Source organism: Saccopteryx leptura, chromosome 3, assembly GCF_036850995.1.
Source record: "Saccopteryx leptura isolate mSacLep1 chromosome 3, mSacLep1_pri_phased_curated, whole genome shotgun sequence".
NCBI lineage: Eukaryota > Metazoa > Chordata > Mammalia > Chiroptera > Emballonuridae > Saccopteryx > Saccopteryx leptura.
The window spans coordinates 108,863,304-108,883,922 of NC_089505.1; the positions used below are offsets into that span (position 1 = coordinate 108,863,304).

The 20,619-nt window shown below is 48.1% G+C and overlaps 2 protein-coding genes across 2 annotated transcripts in view; one reads left to right on the forward strand and one right to left on the reverse strand.

Moving 5' to 3' along the window:
* CSMD2 (CUB and Sushi multiple domains 2) overlaps positions 1-20,619 on the reverse strand; it is a 597,382-nt gene that overhangs the window by 323,379 nt on the left and 253,384 nt on the right. The gene's annotated exons all lie outside the window — the stretch shown is intronic.
* HMGB4 (high mobility group box 4) lies at positions 4,512-5,207 on the forward strand. Its single transcript, XM_066371789.1, has one exon. It carries the CDS (start codon positions 4,512-4,514, stop codon positions 5,205-5,207), a length of 696 nt encoding a protein of 231 aa, XP_066227886.1.

Consider the following 20,619-nt stretch of genomic DNA (forward strand, 5'->3'; position numbering starts at 1 on the left):
CGCTCATGGCACTAGAACTGAGGCTGAAATCGGTCCTGGGTGTCCTGAAGGAGGAGGGTCAGGACAGGCTGTGTCAATCTTGGGGGCCCAGTACTGTCAACTGGAGAGATTTTGAAAAAACTTTTTATTTTGAAATGAGAATAAAGTTGCAAAGATAGTACAAGTACAGACATTTCCTGAATGCCTCTCACCCAGCTTCCCCTAATATTAGCATCTTATATAACCACAGGACGTGTGTGAGAACCAAGCAGTCAGCATGGGTACAGTACCAGCAGCTCCATGGAAGACTTGATTCTGATTTCCCCAGTTTTTCCATCGACTCCCCCTTTTTGTTCCGGAATCCAACCCAGCATTTCTCATTGCCTATAAATATCATGTCTACTTCGTCTCCTCCAATCCATGTCTGTTTCTCAGGCTTTTCTTGTTATCTCAAGACCTGGATACTTTTGAGGAACACTATACTGGTCAAGTATTTTCTAGAATGTCCCTTAACTTGGATTTGTCTAATATTGTCTCAGCTTAGACCAGGGGTTATGAATTTGGGGGAAGAGTCCCACAGAGCTGAGACACTCTTGTTAATGATATCACAGAAAGGGGGGATGTGTCAGCAACATGGCCTATTCCTGATGTCCACTTCGACTGCTTGGTTTCTTTGCTGCGAGGATACAATTTGTCTTTCCGTACTTTGTTCGTGAGAAGCAAGTCCCTAACCCAGCCCACACTGTAGGGGAAGGGGAGGGTCAGGGGCTTTTATTCCAATCATTTCAATTAGTTAATCCTCACTTTCACTATCACTTCACTGTTTTGTACAAATAAGGTTGTTAACAAGCTAGACTTGCCCAAGGTGGCTTCGCTAGTAAGTGATGAAGCTAGAATTTGAAATCTTATCTGTCTGGCTCCCAAGACCATGTTTTGATTTTCATTGCATTTTATCACCGAGTAAATAGGAGCGCCCTCCCAACTTGCTTACATTGTTATGTTTCAAATTAATCCATAGATTGTGGCACATTAATGAGTCATGAGATCAGTCTGTGGGTTATGTTTTAAATAACAAAATAAGAGGAGACTATAACAGAGTAGACTAGAAAAGAGAACAGAGGTTTCTGTAAGCAATCTGTGCTTAGAGACCTTTATCTTTACAATGGGAAGAAAAATAGCACCCCATCCCCAAACACAGGGCTCTTACGAGAACTAAATGAATTGCTATGGGCGCTTAGGACAGAAACTGACACAAATTAAGCATTACATAAACATTACCCTGAGTATGCATGTGCGTAAATGGGTCATGATGTAAAATGCATTTCTGATTGTAGACTGCAATCAGAAAGTTTAAAAATACTGAACTCCCACCTCTGGGCTGGGGTTGGCAGATTTATGAACTCCAGCCCACTGTCTGTTTTTGCAAAGCTTTATTGGGACACTGCCACACTCATCCGTTACAGATTATCTATGGCTATTTTTGAGCGATGATGGCTGGGTCCAGTACTTGCCACTGAAACGGTGTGGCCTACAAAACCTAAAGCATTTACTCTCCGGCCCTCTAGCCCAATGCCCCTGTGTAGAGGTCATGTTATAATACAAAGGATATTAGACACTTCTTCCTGGGTCCTGGGGCCTTGTCCTGCCACTGCCCTGGCAGGCACTCTTGCCCATGCTGACCACTCCAGGTGGTATGACTGCCCAGCTCTTGGGTATCTAGAAGCTCAATACCCTCCAACCTTGGACTGATGCCCACTTTTTTTTTTTATCCACCTTCACAGCTGTTCATCGGGGAAGGCTAGAAACATGGTGGATAAATCAGGGTCCCAGCAGAAAACAGATGGCCACTCAAATTAGAATAATTCAAAGAGTGTTTAATAAACAAGCTATTTACAAAGGGAAGGGCAAGGTGTGGGAAAGACACAAGGGATAGCAGAGTCCTGCAAGGCTAGTAAAAGCAGAGCTCTCACCTCTAGGTTCAGGGAAGGGAGCAGCCCCTGAACCTGGGAGGAGTCAGTCGTTTAGAGAGGGTGCTTTAAGAGGAAGCCAAGACTTTCAGCTGAGCCGGCGGGGAGGGAGCCGGACCTGAGGACCTTCCTTCCTCCCTCATCTCTTGTTGGGGTCCCCATTGGCCAAACAAAAGGAAGTCAGAGGGCATAGGATCTATTGATACGGTCCATATGGGTCAGCTTATGGGCAGAGAGCAGGGTGCAGAAGGTTGGAAGGGGAGCTGGCGGCACACCACAGACACCAGCACCCCCGGCCCTGATATAGAAAGCCAGGTGGCTTCCCCTTCCCACAGCTCCGGACAGAGTTCCCCCACTTTGTCCTTCCCTGTCAGCAATGTGGCCCAAACAACAGAGGACTGCTCTAGCTTTTACCTTTTACTACCCTCACTTCCTAGATCTGCTCGGCTCCAGATGACTGTCATGGGTCCTGGACGGTATCCCTGTGAGAGGGGTGAAAGGTCATGAACAGAGAGGCACAGAACAGAAGCGCAGATAAGCTGCTGGGTTTTGCTGGGAGTCTGAGCCGGGCCTGGTTAATATGCAGGGATGGTTAGCCACGTTCGCACTCATAGCCCATCCTTCTTTCTCAGGAGGAAGCTGGGTCCCATTCATCTTTGCAGCCCAGTTTAAGTCTAACAGAGCTGAGCCAACCCCTGGCCCCTCGGGCCAGAGTGGGAAAGGCTGCCTGGGCTGACCAAGGTTCCTCAGAGTCCTGTGCGCACTGGCCACGCCTCTCTGCCCACTTCAGTAGCGCAGACTTCCTCGGCTGGCCTCTGGTCTCTCACAGGCCCCCAAACCCATGTCCAGGTGCAGCATGTCACCTGAAGGGTCTCCAGTCCACAACACCGATTTTACAGACGAGAAATTCCAGGCTCGCAGCAAGAAAGGGGCTCGCAGAGCTGGGGCCAGAAGTCAGGACTGGGGTCTAGTCAGTTTCCTTCTTTCACACAAGATGGAAGCTGAAGTGAATCTTGGAGCCATGGGAATGGACTTGGCAAAGACTCTAAATGTGGTCTTAGGCAAGTTTCCTTGTCAAGCCCAGCTGCCGAGGCCGCACCCCTGGACCCTCCGCCCCCACAGGCCGTTCTGTACAGGAGAGAGGCCCTGCGGACTTGAGTCAGGCAAATGAGTGCACATCCACGCTCCCACCCTTAGTGGTTGCTTTATCTGACACAGGTTAATTTTTATGTTAATGAGGCTCCATTTTCTAGTTCTACAAATTTGGACCTATCATCAACCCGTGAGTTGTATTAACTCCATTACCATACAAGCCAAGTATCCCCGGTGTCCCAAGGTCAATAAATGACACTTTTGTCTGTTCTTTTCCTTCCAGTTGGAAGACAGGTGGGATATTTGCAACTGCTTTTACAAAAGGCCAGAAGCCAACTCCCTGGAGTGGAGCTGTCAGACCTCTGTGCTCTAACCCCGAGAAACGGGGACCCCTAAGATCAGGCCTCCTGATACGCCCAGGATTAGATGTCCCTTTCATGGACTCCAGTGTAAGCAGTAAAACCTCAAGGTACTTCTCCCTTCTCCCCTTCTGCCCGCTCAACTTTCTTCAGAGAAATGAAGAGTTTAGACTTATAGCCCAAGTGCTCAAGTTTTAAATTAGACGACTTTGTCCTGACAGGGACCGAGTCACAGCTGTCGCACCTGATTATTTTTAGAGTCACGACTAAACTCCTTGCACCGTGTGAGCTGTCACTGTTCCAGGCAAACAGACCAGCCTCGCGTTTTGTCACAACAGCGCCGGGGCCGTCCACCTCCTCGGGTTCATTATCTCCGGCCTGACTTCCAAAGGCCTGGGACGGCACCCCTGGCCCATTTTACAGCGAGGAAGGCAGACCCCATGGTTTGCTGCTGCCTCTGAGGAACTGGAAGCTTCTGAAGAGGAGCAAAGCCCACCACCTCCGGGAAGCCAACGGCAACGACTCCAGGGGAAGGAGCCCGCCGGTAGCTTTCTCCAGAAGAACCATCTTTTTTTTTTTTTGTATTTTTCTGAAGCTGGAAACAGGGAGAGACAGACAGACTCCCGCATGCGCCTGACTGGGATCCACTCGGCACACCCACCAGGGGGCGATGCTCTGCCCATCTGGGGCGTCGTTCTGTTGCGACCAGAGCCACTCTAGCGCCTGGGGCAGAGGCCAAGGAGCCATCCCCAGCGCCCGGGCCATCTTTTGCTCCAATGGAGCCTCGGCTGTGGGAGGGGAAGAGAGAGAGAGAGGAAGGAGAGGAGGAGGGGTGGAGAAGCAGATGGGCACTTCTCCTGTGTGCCCTGGCCGGGAATCGAACCCGGGACTTCTGCACGCCAGGCCGACGCTCTACCACTGAGCCAACCGGCCAGGGCCCAGAAGAACCATCTTCTTTCATCCAGGTGAAACAAAAGTTGGCCGTCAAGGAGCCGACCAATCAGAGTACCTCTGTGCTCTGTGCAAATGCCAGGGGTGGCCAGCTTGTGAGCAATGTCACAATCCCCCTCCTATGACCTAATAATGTCACCAGCACTGAAAAGGCCGACCCGGGATGGCAGCTCTTGCAGAGAGAGACATTCACCGCAAGCAAAGCACCTTCTCGAGTGCTCCTCGAGCGTGGGGACAAAAGTCTCTGCTAAGTTACTGTATCCAGAAAAAAAAAAAAAATGACCTTCTGAACACGAGAAAAGAAATGGAGCTGAAGCCCAAGGTGAATGTCTCTTCTTATATCCACTTTATTCTGAATTACAGAAACAAGTTTAAAGAGCAGCAGCCAAATACCTTCCTTGGCTTTAAAGAGTTCTCCAGAAAGTGTTCCGAAAAATGGAGGTCCATCTCAAAGCACGAGAAGTCCAAATATGAAGCCCTGGCCCAGCTGGACAAAGCCCGATACCAGGAGGAGATGTCGAATTACGTCGGCAAGAAGAAGAAGCGAAGAAAGCGGGACCCCCATGCCCCCAGGCGGCCTCCATCGTCCTTCCTCCTCTTCTGCCAAGACCACTATACCCAGCTGAAGAGGGAGAACCCGACCTGGTCGGTGGTGCAGGTGGCAAAGGCCGCGGGGAAGATGTGGGCCACAAAGACTGACATGGAGAAGCAGCAGTATGAACAGAGAGCGGCCACCCTGAGAGCCAAGTACCACGAGGAAGTGACAGCCTACCGTGCCAAGTGCCACGCCAGGAAGAAGAGTCTCCGAAGGTTGGCCAAGAACTACCGCAGAGGGTGCGCTTGTGTGGCATCCGAGTGAGTGGGTGGATCCAACCAGAAATAAAGGGCCATTCAGCTGTCCTGCTTGTCCCTGGTCTTGTGTGCGGCACTAGTGTGGTCATGGTTGCTGCTCTGGGGATGTGGGGGGCGTGGTGGAGATGAGATGGGGGTTCGGAAGCTAATTCTGGGGAGGGGCTGGCTTTGACAGAAGTGGGAACAGTGTCCAAAGGGATGTGTGTGGCCGGCACCTAAAGGGCTTGGTTTGGGTGGGTGGGAGTCTCCAAGTCTCCAGGTGGCAAGAAGCTAGGAGTCATAAAGGTAGGAGCATCCAGTTCCCAAGTGGTTATCCAGGTGGGAAGGCCCTTGTTCAGTGTCACGGCCATACTGAAGACCAAGGTGTCTAGACCTGTCACCCTCCTCACCAGGAGGGCAGGATCCTGGAGTGCGGGCGGGCCTCAGGAGACTCAGTTTGTCTAGTTTCCAGGACTGGTCCTGCCATAAGGTTTAGATACCATTCGTGGCCAGGACAACACTCCAGTGGTGGTCCTTAGTTCAGGATGAAGCTCGGGGCTGATTTGACAAAGACAGGTGCCTGTCTCTGCCCCAAGTGTTAGAAGTTGAAGAAAACCCTGTTGACATTTTGGTGGGCACCCACCCAGTCATCTTTCTGTGGAGATAAGCGGAGCACACAGAGAACAGAGATTTGTTGCCTTTATCACCACCCGGCATCCATTCCTTTTCCTCTTCCTCAAGGCTCCCTGATTCCACCCCAACCAAGGTTTGATGGGGCGGAATCCCCCTGGCCTCAGTGATTGGTTCAGTGATGAGCATGTGACCCAAGTTAGTCCAATCAGAGTGGATCTCAGGACTTGTACAAGAAGTCCTAGGGGGAAGATATAGCCCTGGAGGGTGACGACAGCCATTTGGCTCCTTCTCAGGCCAAAATGTTTGTCCCTTTGGCATCAGAACATGTTCTTGAACTTTTACTGAGGATGGACCCACATGTTTCAGTTTTTATCTAGGATGGTTTGAGTTAGATATTCTGCCACTTAAAAATGAGTCAGAACTAAAAAAAAAAAAGAAAATGAGTCAAAACTGGTGATTTTATACCCGTAGGATTGTCCTGTGTCTGTCTGTATTGTATCTATTTTTCAGGCAACAATACAGTGTGGGCAACATTTCATACTAATCAATATAGATTCAGAGAGAATATTTTGAAATGGCTCTTGACTTCTTGACATCAGACAGACGGGCCAGAATGCAGAACTGCTTTTTGTCCCCAGGTTATACATACAATCAATATGCAATAGACTTCCCTAGTTCCACCTCTACCCCTTATTCTGTGATGGAGTTAAACTACTGTTTGAGTTTTTTACTTTCAAAAGTAAAAATACATATTTTTGAAAAGTCTTTTAGAACTGGGTGAGCCTCTAAGAGAAGTAATATGGTGAAGTCATTTAGAAATTCAGGGTCTAGAATCAGGCAGGACTCCCATGGGCCAGACTCTGTACTGGGTACCAAGAGGTCCAACACGAACTACTGTTAGGTTCCTGCCTGGCATGAACTTTACACTGATGAGAATGGTGGACATGGGCATAAGCCACAACACTGCAAGGCAGGGTGAGGAAAGTGAAGATGACACAAAATGCTGGAGGAAGGATGGGTTCCACCCAGCAAGGCAACCACTGAAGTCTTCCTGGAGGAAGTAGCTTTATGCTGGCACGGTTCCCATTCCCCATCCCCCACAGCTGCTGTTCCAGCGTAGCTCTGCTTCATTGAGAAAACAGAGATCGTCAGACATAAGCGTTCTCAGTGTTCTTCTTTCTCAACATGTAACGCACACACATATCCTTTCCTCCTGGTACGGACAGCTAGAACCCTGTGGCTACCCCTTCCCCTGCCTCTCTTAGGCCCTGCTCCTCACTATTAGGATGCTGATCCTTTAGCCTTTAAGACTGTGTAGGTAGTGCCTGCCTTACAGATTGTTTTAGTGATTAAATGATATAACATGCCATAGTCCTTACCACATAATAGGGATTGTGGTGGACACACTCTAGGGTGGCTTTCCCATGGCTCTCTCTTCCCTGTCCCTCACTGTCCGATCCCCTCCCATTCACGGCAGGTAGAATCAGTGACTTGCTTCTAACCAATGGAGCAAGGATGATGGGACGAACCTTCTGTGATTACATGATGGTATATAAAACTTCATCTTGCTGGTTGCTTTGCTCGAGAGAATCTCCTTGCTGGCTTGACAAAATAAGCAGCCAAGCAGGCAAGGGACTATGGGAAATCTCTAGGAACTGAGGAGCTCAGACCAACAGCCAGCAAAAAAAACCTGAAGGTCTCAGTCCTACAAGTACAGGAATTGAGTACTGCAGCAACCACACGAGTGGGGACGGGGGTTCCTCCCCAGCTGAGCTCCATATGAGGACTTGGGCCATGCTGGCACTGTGACTTCAGTCTTGTGAGAACCTCAAGCAAGGGACTCAGGTAAGCTGTTACTGGATTCATGACCCTCTATACACAATGAGATAATGAATGTGTGTGGTCTGAAGCCAGTAAGTTTGGGGTTATTTGTTACCCAGCAATAGATTACTAATACAATACTCAATAAATGCCAGCTTCCTTACAATTCTAGAAGAGACTGCCTTTAATCATATTTCTCCCTCCAGCCTCTCCCCTACTCGTGTAATTTCCTTTCCTTTGTTACCAATTGTCTGAAGTTAGAGGACCTCCCCCCTCATCCAGGTGATAATTAGATCCTGACTTGAACTACTTGGTAGTGATTCTGGCTGGGTTGTTAGTTTCCAAGCTGCCCTATGGGCTCTTGGTGGGCAGCCGCCGTGTGCCAGGACGACGGTGCAATCCTCTCTGGGGAGCGGGTCCCCCCCACCTCGCACAGCTGGGCCCCAGCCCTCATGCCGCTCCTTTCTGGATTCCTGTGTGATTAATTATGTGAATGTGGGTGGCCAAGTTAGAGTTTTGACAACAGTTCACAGCGCCCCTGCTGAAAAATAACTCCATTAACATTGCTTTATGAAAAAGCTGACAGTAGGGTGTGAATCTGTTGGCTCCTGATGACTATAATGTAATGACAGTGGTGGGGGAGGCAGGGAGAGAGGAGGAGAAGGGGGAGCCTAGGCTTAAGAGAGTGGGTGACAGGGAAACCAGGCAGAAAATGTTGTGTGGTGCCATCATTCCAGACCTGCTCATTCCAGACCTTTGGGAAGAGGAAGGCAGAGTCCCTGGGCCCACCCTCTTGTTGATGATTGAATCACTCCACTCTGATCCTTCTCACCTACAGCCATTTCCTGTGCTCATTAATTCATCCATCTATTCATCTATTCATTTATTCAACAAATATTTATGTAACTCTTAGGCCTGTAATATACCAGGAACTGTTCGGATGCTATGGATACAGCAAGGTCCCCGATCTCCTACGTTCCAGTGAGGGGGACACAAATGAATGAGTCGACAAATAAACACACCGGGTCATATTTTGATGGTGATAAGTGTTCTGAAGAAAATAAACCAGGGCACATTAAATAGATGGTCACTGAAGATGACATTTAGGTTTGGATCTAGAGATCAGGACAGAGCCAGGCCTGTCAGGGTCTGAGGATAGAGTTCTTCAAGCAGAGAACAGCAAATGCAAAGGTCCTGAGGCAGGAGCAAGCTTGGCATATTGAAGGGACAGAAGAAAGGCCAGAGTGACTGGAGGTGTGAGTGTGCTGGAAAGATGAAGCTGGGGCGGAGGGGGGGGGGGCTTGTCAAAAAGTTTATTTTGAAATTGAAGTGCACTGGAGGAGCCACAGAGCATGAAGAGCCATATGTTGCCATCTTAACTTCCAGTGATTGGTCATTCTCAAGTTTTCAGAAACTATCAAATGCCAATAAGGGGATGCTAGTCTCCCCAAGATCTGTGAGAGAAAGTCGTTGCTACCAAATACCAAACCCATGACTTATTTCCCCTTTGGAGAGGAGACTCTATCTGGTATTCCTTGGAGCAGCTGTCAGCTAACAATCAAATGTGGAACTATGGGACTTATCCCCGTGATTCATTTTCCCAGGATTGGGAGGGGAAGGTGGGCACGGGTGGCAGAATATTCCAGGGGGACATTTCTTTCCAGGTCTCGTGTTTCCATGTGGAACAGCTACCACTAGACTGATGGTTCCCAGCTTCAAGCCTGCATTGGAATCATTCCCGAGCTTAGTAAAGCACAGACTGCTGGGTGCTATACCTAGTTTGATTCAATTTTTCTGGAAATGGCACCTATACTTTGCATTTCTAAATGTTCTCAGGTAGGCCTTGGCCGGATAACTCAGTTGGTTAGAGCATCGGCCCAAAGCACAGAGGTGTGTGTTCGATCCCCAGTCAGGGCACATACAGGAGCAGATGTTCCTGTCTCTCTCCTGCTCTACCCCTTTCTTTCTAAAATCAATAAAATAAACATTAAAAAACAAACAAACAAACAAAAACCATTCCCAGGTGACCCCAATGCTCCTGGTCACTGGGGAGTTCTCCTCCTCTTGCAACCTGGGCATTACTCCAGAGAGGAGGTCTGACTTAGCTGCCTGGTGAGCTTGGGAGGAGGAACTGACCGCCTGTCCCTCAGCTGCGGCCGTGTTCAGGTCTGCTCTCCAATGGGCTCACCGGCAGTAAAGGTGACAGACTGATCCTCATCTGTCTTTCTTCTGCACCGACTAGTTGATTCTGAACTTGACAGAGGAAGAAGTACATTTATTTATTGGGATTCCCTCAAATCCCCACAGAGGAGTTGATGCCAGTTGCAAACCATCAGTTAGTGTTGGGCCACACAGCAACATGGAATCGTGTAGCTGATTTCAGCCTCCACTAAAGCATCAGTTGTTTGAAAACAAAAAAAGTCCGTTTCTGAACCTTTAAGGCTGAGGATCAGGTCCATGGATAGGAGGAGGTCATCAGGGTAAAGTCACAAAGGCACTGGTGTCCTTTGGTCCTGTCATATACCTGCTACAGGTGTGAGGGACAAGAAGAGATATGTCTAGGACATCACTGGAAATGAGGTCTGGTGTGCAAGAAGTGCCCACGAGTAGGGGTTCTACATTTAAAGGATGGTTTAAAGAATGTGAAAACAACACACACAAAGCAGTTGAAACAGGAGAAAGCGCATGGCCAAAGGCCCGGAGGAACCATGCCAACCTCCAGGCTGGCCTTGACCTCTGGGTCAGCAGTGACACAAACAGGCATTCTCATGTGACCATCCCCTTGTGACAAGTTCCTTGCATCAGCTCTCCCTACCTGTCGCTCTTGTCTCCCCTCTGGCTGGCTGAGTGATGCGTCAGGACTCCTCCCCTTCAATAGTGAAATGTTTCCATGGTTGCCATCACCTATGGGAGTCTGACATGGCATAATCAGGCCACGGCTGCCTCGCCCACTGCACTGTCGCCCACACCCAGCTTCTGAAATGGCTCCCAGTGATCCCCAGTTCCTGGTAGTCTCACTCCTGTGTAATTTATTTGAGTGAGGGCTGAACCTGGTGACTTACTTTTAATGGACAGAATAGGGCAAAAGTGATAGAATGTTTCTTTTTCAGAAGTGACTAGGTTATGAAAGACTCTCTCTCTCTCTCTCTCTCTCTCTCTCACTCGCTCACTCTAAGCAATCTGACATATTGAAAGCTACCCTACGGAACGGCCCGTGTGGCAAGGCACTGAGGGTGGCCTCTGCCCACCAACATGGAGGAACTTAGGCCCTCAGTCAAGGAGCCTGCAAGGAACTGAATCTGGTCAACAACCGTGGGTGAACTTGGACGTGGGCCATTCCCAGCTCCAGTGGACACCTTCCACCGCAGCCCCCGGACAGGCCCGCTCAGCCATGCCTGACTCTGGCCTGCAGAAACTAAGAGAGCTGTTGCTTCATGCCAAACTCAGGTCTGGGGCAATTTGTTACACACCAAAATAGATAATGAAGATATTCTGGTACCTAGAGAAAGACAGTGTCGGTCGTGAAAAGTATCTAGGAATGTGAGATGGCTTTAGAAAAAGGTGGTGGAGAGAGCTTGTTAGAGAAGTCTGGGCCCGGAGAACGCTGCGGGGGCAGGGGGCTCACAGGAGGCGAGTGTGCTGCTGGAGGCCGGAGGAAGGGGCCGGGCCCTGTGGCAGCGGAAGCCCAGGGACACTGGTGACCGCAGTTACGTGGAAAGCAGAGCCCGTGCCAAGTAAACATCGTCATCAAGCTAAGCAGACACCCGAGCTCCGTGCTGAAGGCTTTCTTCTTGCCGCTTGTGTGAGAAGTAGGGAAATTGAGGATAAGATTGTTAAACAGAAAGGAGCCAGGACTTGATAGTTTTTAAAAAAATCCTCAGTCTCCCAAGACAGCAAAACAAACAAACAAACAAAAAAAAACACCTAAAATATAAAAAAGTGGGTTTTTAAAAAATTTATTTTAGGGGGGATGTGGAAACATTAATTTGTTGTTCTACTTATTCATGCACCCATTGGTTAACTCTTGTATGTGCCCTGACCAGGGAACAAACTGGTAACTGATGTATCTAACTGAGCTACCCGGCTGGGGCCTATAAAATGTTTTGTGAGCAATATATCAGGAGAAGGTAGTCTGGGGATAAAGCTGAGGGTGTGACTGTGTAGCCTTCAGTAAAGAACTCAGGAAGATCAAAATCAAGGGGTCACGGTATTATCCAGTCTCACAAAGGCCCTAAAGAGATTAGGGGTGGGCCTCACAAATCCTCTAGATCAGTGATTTGCAACTGCCAGTCTGCAAAAGAGTTAAGCACCCTGACGTTGTATTATAGACTTTGTAATCTTCATATACTATCAGAGTGGTTAACTCTTTTGTGGACCAGCAAAAAATTTCTGATGGACCGGCAATTGAAGAACACTGCTCTAGATAAAAAATAAAAATAGGGCCTCTGGAAAGCATAAACATAGCAGAAGCCCAAGGTGGACAAGGGTTTCGTTCAAAGAAATGTGTGGGTGTAGCTTTTGTGTAGTAAGAGTGAACCTCAGTGAGATGTCTAGATATCTTTGGAACTTGTAGGCTCTTCTGAACAACCTTTTGCACCATGCAGAGCATTTACAAACCACGTGCAACAGACAGAAAGCATTTGGACAAACTTGTATAGCATTCAATGCTTTGTCCATGTGGAGTTTGGAAATCAAGCACCAGCTTGTACTATGTTGCACTGTTATGTGTGGTAAGATAAAACTTTATTTGTTGCATGTTTCTGTTTCCGGCCGGCTAGGTCACTGATCCCCAAGTGTAAAAAGGTTGATGACCACTGGTCTCGAAGACCTACAGTGTTTTTGGGAAAACTTTTTATCAGAAGAAACACTGTCTTCTTGGCCTGAAAGGGACAGAGATAGCACAACATAAAAAGAGGTCACTGGATGGACACCCAAAATTGTCAGTAGGAAGCAGAGTGAGGAAAAGTCAGCTTCAAACATGTGTTTCTGTTCATGAGAAAAGGAAGAGGAGGGAGGAATGCTCAGGGAGCATCCAAGAGCTCGGAAGGTGGAGCTGAGGTCAGAGAGAATTACCTCCAGATTTGGAAACAAATAAACAACCTCCCAATAGCTTCCTGGGTGGATTTCAGGATTGTTTTGGATCAGGGCAGGGGTCCCCAAACTTTTTACACAGGGGGCCAGTTCACTGTTCCTCAGACCGTTGGAGGGCCGGACTATAAAAAAAACTCTGAACAAATCCCTATGCACACTGCACATATCTTATTTTAAAGTAAAAAAACAAAACGGGAACAAATACAATATTTAAAATAAAGAACAAGTAAATTTAAATCAACAAACTGACCAGTATTTCAATGGGAACTATGCTCCTCTCACTGACCACCAATGAAAGAGGTGCCCCTTCTGGAAGTGCAGCGGGGGCCGGATAAATGGCCTCAGGGGGCCGCAGCCGCATGCGGCCCGCGGGCCGTAGTTTGAGGACCCCTGGATCAGGGAATCCTTCATGCCTCACATGGCCCTCTTTCTGAGTAGGAATGTTGATAGCCGTGAGCCTGTGCCTGTCCCAGCGTTATATATTGGGCACACGGGGGCACGTAACTTGCCTCTTCAGTTTCAAAGATCTACAGATTCAGAGGCTCAGTATTCTATCACCTGTCCTTAAGGAACTATACCCTAGTGCAGTGGTTCTCAAACTTTCGGAAGTCGGGCGCATTTATAACCCTACAAATGATTGTAGGTGCACTATATACAAATTTCTGAGAAATACGTTATAATAATTAAATCAAATATTAAAGAAAAATATATAAAGTCCAAGGGTGCTTTTATGGTAATTAAACGAAATAAATACGACAAAATGAAATTGATTCTGACATTAAAAAAACATTTTTATGTTACATTTTTTGAGCTATGCTTTTTAGAATTCGTAAAAAAGAAGGGTTAAAAAATAAAAAAAAACCCAGAAAAGTTATCTTTTTATATATATAGATACATTCTTAGTAAGATTTAGTAAATTCGGCAGTCCTGGCACAAATATGTTTTTTCATTCTTGTGTTTATGAGAAACATGAGCCTGATGTGTCCTAGCGATTTCTTCAATGTTTGGGCATATATTTGAAAGGTAAACTCTCATTTCCTTGTCAATACATTGAAGAATCTTCTCTTTTTACTCTTAATTGTATTGAGTGCAGAAAACCCCCACCATACATATCATCTTAACTTTACACCAAACAAAGGATAGAAGAAACTTGTCTCCAGTCTTTCCAGGGAACATGAGGGGTAGTGTAAACAATCCAGCACCACAGCTTAACAGCCTTTTGTAACCTAATCAGGCAACAGGGGTGGGGGGTTGGGCAGCCTGTCAGCTTATAGCCAATTCCCCACACCTCTGTCCCCCCAAAATCTAAACTCCAAAAATCCTGTTGGTGTTTTGGTCCCCAACAGGCACATATTTCTCTGGAATACCATAGGGCGCACCTGGAAATCTTATAGGGCGCACCAGTGGGCCCTGGAGCACACTTTGAGAACCACTGACCTAGAGCCTCATCCACACCTGACCCTGATTTAGATGATGAAATTTTGGAATTTGAGCTGATCTATCATAGGATGAGATTTGGGGGGACCTTGGGAAGGGGTGACTATTTTGCATACTGCAGGGAGATTAATCATTGGGGGCCTGAGGGCACACTGTGGCGGATACCTTCAGAAATGACTAAATGGTCTTTGTCTCCTGATATTCGTGCCCTGAGACACCCTCCCTTCCCCTTTTGTGTGGGCTGGATTTAGTGACTTGCTTCTAACAAGCAGAATACAGCCAAAGTGATGGGCTGTCACTCTGAGATTACATTTACAAGACTGTGACTCTTGTCTTATTGTTTCTCTCTGCCTTGCTCTGGTGAAGGAAACAGCCGTGTTGAAAGCTGCCCTATGGAAAGGAACTAGTCAATAGTGCTGAGGAGCTTAATCCTTCAAACAACCAAGTGAATAAGCTTGGAGCAAGTCCTTTCCCCCATTTCAGCTTTGAGATGATGCAGCCTGTGAGAAAACCTGAGCCAGAGAACCCAGCTAAGCTACACCCAGACTCCGAACACACAGAAAATGTAAGATAGGAAACGTTTCAAGCCATTCATTTTTGGGCAATTTATTATATAGTGATAGATCCTTAATACACCCATGCTAAGGTCCTGTTACACAGTATTTTCCCCAGAAGCACCATATTCTAACACTCTCCTCAGGGCCTTTGCATATGCTACTCCAGGCTGGAATCAAACTTCCTACCTTTTAAGTTTGGTAAACTTCCACCTATCTTACAGGATTCAGGTCAGGTGTCCCTTCCTCCAGGAAGCCCTCTTTCAGCCTCTTTGCTCTGTGTTCCCATAAGACATTGCCAGCCTACTGAATATCATTCTAACTATCATTTATCACCCCGACTTGTGGAAGAGGTCAGAGACCTTGACATATTCATCTCAGTAGCCTTAAAATAGAATATAATGTTTTACACGTAATAATAACACAGTAGCCCCTCTTAATTATCCACAGGAGATATGTTCTAAGAACCCCAGTCAATATCTGAAACCACAGATAATACTGAACCCTATACATAATAGCCCTGGCCAGTTGGCTCAGTGGTAGAGCATCGGCCTGGCGAGCAGGAGTCCCGGGTTTGATTCCTGGCCCGGGCACACAGGAGAAGTGCCATCTGCTTCTCCACCCCTCCCCCTCTCCTTCCTCTCTGTCTCTCTCTTCCCCTCCCGCAGCCAAGGCTCCATTGGAGCAAGTTAGCCCCGGGTGCTGAGGAAGGCTCCATGGCCTCTGCCTCAGGCATTAGAATGGCCCTGGTTGCAACAGAGCAACGCCCCAGATGGGCAGAGCATCGCCCCCTGGTGGGCATGCCGGGTGGATCCCGGTCGGGCGCATGCAAGAGTCTGTCTGACTGCCTCCCCGTTTCCAACTTCGGAAAAATACAAAAAAAAAAAAAGAGAGATTATCAATAATAACTAATAATAAAATAGAATTATAGCAATGTACTGTAGTACAAGTTATGTGAATATGATCTTTCTCTCTCAAAATATCTTGTACTAAACTCACACTTCTTGTGTTGATATGTGATGATAAAGTGTCCAGCTACTGAGATGAACTGAGGCAAATGACGTGGGCACTGTAATGTAGTGTTAGGCTACTGCTGACCTTCTCACAATATTCAGCAAGCACTTGACAGCTTCTCTTTGGCATGTCTGAACTGCCAGCCTAACTACCTTGCACTTTGGGGCCACTAGTAAACCATAAGGGTTACCTGAACACAAGCACCGTGATACTGCGACAGTCTATCTGATGACCAAGAAGGATGCTAAGTGACTCTCAGGCAGGAAGCATACACAGTGTGCACACGCTGAACCAAGAGATGATTCACATCCCAGGTGCGATGGAGCGAGACAGAGTGAGATTTCACCCTGCTACTCAGAACAATGTGTGGTTTAAAACTTATGAATTGTTTATTTCTGGAATTTTCCGTTTAATATTTTTGGACCATGGTGGACCGTGGGTAGCTGAAACCACAGAAAGCAACATTGTGCATAAAAGGGGGCTGCTGTAGCAAACCTTTAGTGAATGCCTATGCTTTGCCTGGTATGGTGCGAGGTGATTTGTATGTAACTATCTTATTTAATAATAATAAAAAGTCTAATGAGGCATGAACTTTGAACACCCCTGTTTTACAGAGCAGGGACTACTGGGATTCTAGGCTAGGTGCTAGGTGCTCGGCGCATGCTCACTAGGAAAGGAGAGGCAGTCTGCCCTTCCTGTCCAGCTCCTGGCAGTGGTCAGTCTCAGGAACTCTGTACAGAGTTGGGCCAGAAGGACTCCTGGGCCCTAGACACACACTCTCTGCTTGACCGCTTGTCATTTGGTGTTTTCAGAAAACTCCTTGGATCTATCTCTTGGCGCTTCCCAGGAAGGGCTTGGCAGCACCCAGAGAATTTATTAGGCACCAGAAACCACGCCTCCAGCTCTCTGCTCACAGCTGTGCCTCTGGCCCACCGACAGAGCAAGCGCTCTCATCCCTTCACACCCTGTCATAAAGCCGTGTAAATTCCTCGATTCTCATGTTGCGGCTCTGTATTTTTAATGCATTGTCTGCAATTAGCAGCAGTGGGCATGGGAGAGCCCTGCGGCGGTCCCTGGGGTTGCCCCTCGTGGATGCTGCTGAGACTCTTTGTGCAGAAGAACCTGGCCAGTCTCCCCCGCCCCGCCCGCAGCTCCAGCAAGTGGGTGAGAAAACTTCTATTTGCAGGGTGTCTGCCCTGCCAGGAAGCGGAAAGGGGTGCTGATGCCCGATTGTCACTCCTCTGCTGACCTGGCCTCCCTTCCATCCTGCTCTGCTACCTACACACCCTGAGCGGGCGTGCTCTAAGGGGGACTCCAAAGGGCACGCCTCAGTCCCGGAAGTGACGGGTGATAAATCTCTTCATAGGCATGGGGTAAAGGCCTGTAAAATGCAGAAGGGGCAGGCTGTCGGTGCCCGGGTGAACCTCAGAAGTGTCTGCATGGACTTGAGAAAGGAAAGGGGCTGGTCAGTGAGAGTTAATGGGTGCGTACCAGCTCGGGCCAAAGGAGAAAGGCATGTTCTGCAACCAATGTAATGCTAATACCTATCATGTATTGGGTACTTAGGATGTAACAGGCCCTATTTGTAAGTGCTCTCCAGGCATCTTCATATTGAATTCTAGAAGGCAGTGTCAATATCCACCCTGCCCCCCCCCCCACACACACACACAGCCCAAGGCCACCAGGAACCCAGCCACAGTGGAACAAAGTTGGGATTATTGGCTGTGGCAACAAGGGCAAAGGCACAGGACAGGGAACTGCAGGTGGCTCAGAGTCAGGTGGGAAGAACTTCCTGCAGGGTCTGGGCTTGTGTTGGGTGATCTGGAGAAGGATTCAAGGGAGAGCAGCTTTGCTCTCGATTGGATGCTGTCTGGAAGCAGGTGTAATTCCATGATTGGGCCTTTAATAAATTTTATCCAGAAGGTGGGAGGAATAAAGCAAGACTCAAGTTGTCATTCATAAAGAGCAGGTGTCACTCATATTAGCCAAGATGCCAAGATGCAGAGGGAGGAATGTTCAGTCACCTTTTGTATTTTGGTAATGTTCTAGTTCTTGTGTGAGTTCAGACACGATTGTGAAGTGGTCTTGTTTTTCACTTAATGCAGCACGGTCATAGCATGGCTTCGCCTGGTGTGGGTGTTTCTGCTCAACAGGAGGGCACTGAGGTCTAGCCCCCAGCCCCTCTGCCCTTACCTGGTAGTGCTAGGCCAGCTCTCTGCCCTCAGGTGCCACTGTTCCCTTTCTCAGCAGGTCTCATTATTGTGACAGTTGACAGAAGTAATGAAATGGAGGGTTAGATGAGTTATCATAGTTGGGAAGTGGTATTGTGATTCCAGGGTAACTGGAACTCAGGCGAGAGCTGAGGGACCCGGCAGAGAGGAGTAGGGGCAGGGTGTGGTGACAGGGAACCAGGCTGACCATGAGGGGGGACTGGCCACCAAAGTCAAGTAGAAACAACATGGGATTTGGAGCCAGAGATCACCACTTTAGAAATCTGTCCCTGCCACTGACTAGCTACACAGTCCTGGACAATTTATTGAATATCAGAGATTCAATTTCTTCCGTGTAATGGGAATATAAAAATCTGTTTCCTGGAGTTACTGTGAGGATAAAATTAAAAGACACAGTATAAAACACCTGGGAACAACAGATGGCACACTGAGCGCTTACTGTATGCCAGCCACTGGTCTGAGTATCTCATGTGTACTGACTCATCTAATCCAGCAACCTATGAGGCAGATTCTATTACAACCTCTGATTAACAGGTGAGAAGACAGAGGCACAGAGAGGTTAAGCAACTTATCTAGGGTCACACAGCTATGAAGCAGCAGAACTCAGGTATTTGGGCTCCAGCACCCTCACTCACTCTACCGCCTCTCAAGGTAAGCTGTTGGGTCACTGCTCCTTCCCTTCCATTGCTGCCAAGGCTTCAAGAGTAGTCACATTTTGATGATGATTTAATGCTGTGAGATTCCCTGATCCCAGACCTGTGCTTGTGAAAGGGTTTAAGCAGCTTGCTTGGCTCTGGCTTGGAAAGTACTTATTTCCTTTTAGAAGGTCAAAACACTCCTGGCATGACATAATATAGACTCAGGTCACTGTGGTTGATAGAGCAAATAAAACATAGTATTGCCTTGTTGGTATTTCCGTGCTTTTTAGTAAGCACCGAAGTCTGAGAAAAACACTGGTGAATGAGTGAAAACTAAAGGGATTGGGGGAATGACCCAGTGCTGTGGCAGAAGCCCTCTTGTAGCAAGATCGATACATGGGCAGGAGGCCTGTGGGTGCCCCCGAGGAAAGGGACCAGATGTGACCAGTCTCCTTCATCCTGTAACAGCAGAAGGCTGTTCAAGTTGGCCACAGTGCCATGGCCAAGCTGCCTCAGTGTTGCCTAGTCCTAATCTGATGAGTGGGTTTGTAGCTTGTGTCACCAATTCTGGGAGGCTGGGAGGCAAGGACTTCTAGGCCCAGTGACTCCAGTAACGAAGGTCCTTCAGCACTGACACCCCCACCCTACCAAGGTCATGGGAAACATGAAGAGCCAGGTCTCACATCAGCATCTCTGTGCAGTTTGATACAACCCCAGATCATCATCACCAACCTCTCTGGGGCGCATCTGTTCTTCATTATATCTCTAAATCCCAAGGAATTACAACTCTGAGAATTTGGGAAATTTAGCTGCTCAGAGGATTTGTAAGCATCACAGTAATCCCTAGTATTTACAGAGCTTCCTTTTGCAACTAAAATCCAGAGAAGACACTATTGTAGTGGTGAGGACACCCTGAAATTGCTCTCAAGTTCTCTTCACAGAGTGCCAGGCTCTTAGCCCATCTTATTTTGTTTAGCTCAAGGAGGTAGATAAAGAGTAGTTTTCTCCATTACCTCCTTAGCGAGAGCAAAGAGAAGAAGGTTAATCCACTGTAGAAGATACGCCTGGGGTTGCTTGTCCAGCCCGCACCCTCTTCTCAGAATACCCTTGCTCCCCCAACTCCCGCAACCGCTGAAGGGATGGGCCCTTGCAGCCAGGCTTGTACCAGCTGGGTGTGCCCTTCCTTAGTATCAGCTGATTGGACAAAGGGCTGACGCTTGACTAATGAGATGAGCCAATCAGATTCTTTCTCCTGATAATTTGAACCAAAAGATGTAGAAACTGGGAGGTCGTTGGGTCCCTAGAGCTAGAGGGCCAGGCAGACTCAAGGGCTGGTGTGACCATTTGGGACATGTCTGATTAACAAGCAGAGAGGAGAATAAACTTTGTAGCCCCTGAGAAAGTGGCACTCCAGCCCTTTACGTATTTGTTCAATAACCCTTTGGATTCCTAGGCCAGGAGCCATCCCACGAGGCCATTCTGGCATGAAGGTCAGGCCCTGGAAATGACCTGACACTCTTGCTTGGTTTTCTCCAACACAGCATGCCTTCCCTTCAGCTTTAGCGGACGATGAGGCCAGGCCCCATGGGCTCCATGTACGTGAGACAAGGGCAACCACTTTCCCTCTAATAGGGACAGACCAGACGCACACAGTTGAGTGGGATGCTGGCATGTAGTCTGTACTGAACACCCGTGCTGACTTTTATCAGAAGCCAATACAGGCCTCCCTAGAGCTTCTGGGATGTGGGGCCCAGGTGCTTCTGACCTCTCCAGCTGAATTCAAGAAGGACTGAGAAAGTCTCTGCAAAGGGGCCATTGTTCTGACACACGACACAGCCACCTGGTCCCCCCATTAATCTGACAGTGGCAGCAGACACAGGAGCCATGGGAGCACAGTTCCGTGAACAGTCCTTATTGATCTGCTCACCTGCCTGATGGCTGGCCAGACTCCACATTTAAAAGATACCCATGGAAGGTCAGAGCTGGAAGAGGGAGGCCCAGGACAGGCTGGGATTGTCACA

Coding starts and splice junctions, on each gene's coding strand:
- HMGB4 (XM_066371789.1), top strand. CDS start 4,512: ATGGCAGCTCTTGCAGAGAGAGACATTCACCGCAAGCAAAGCACCTTC.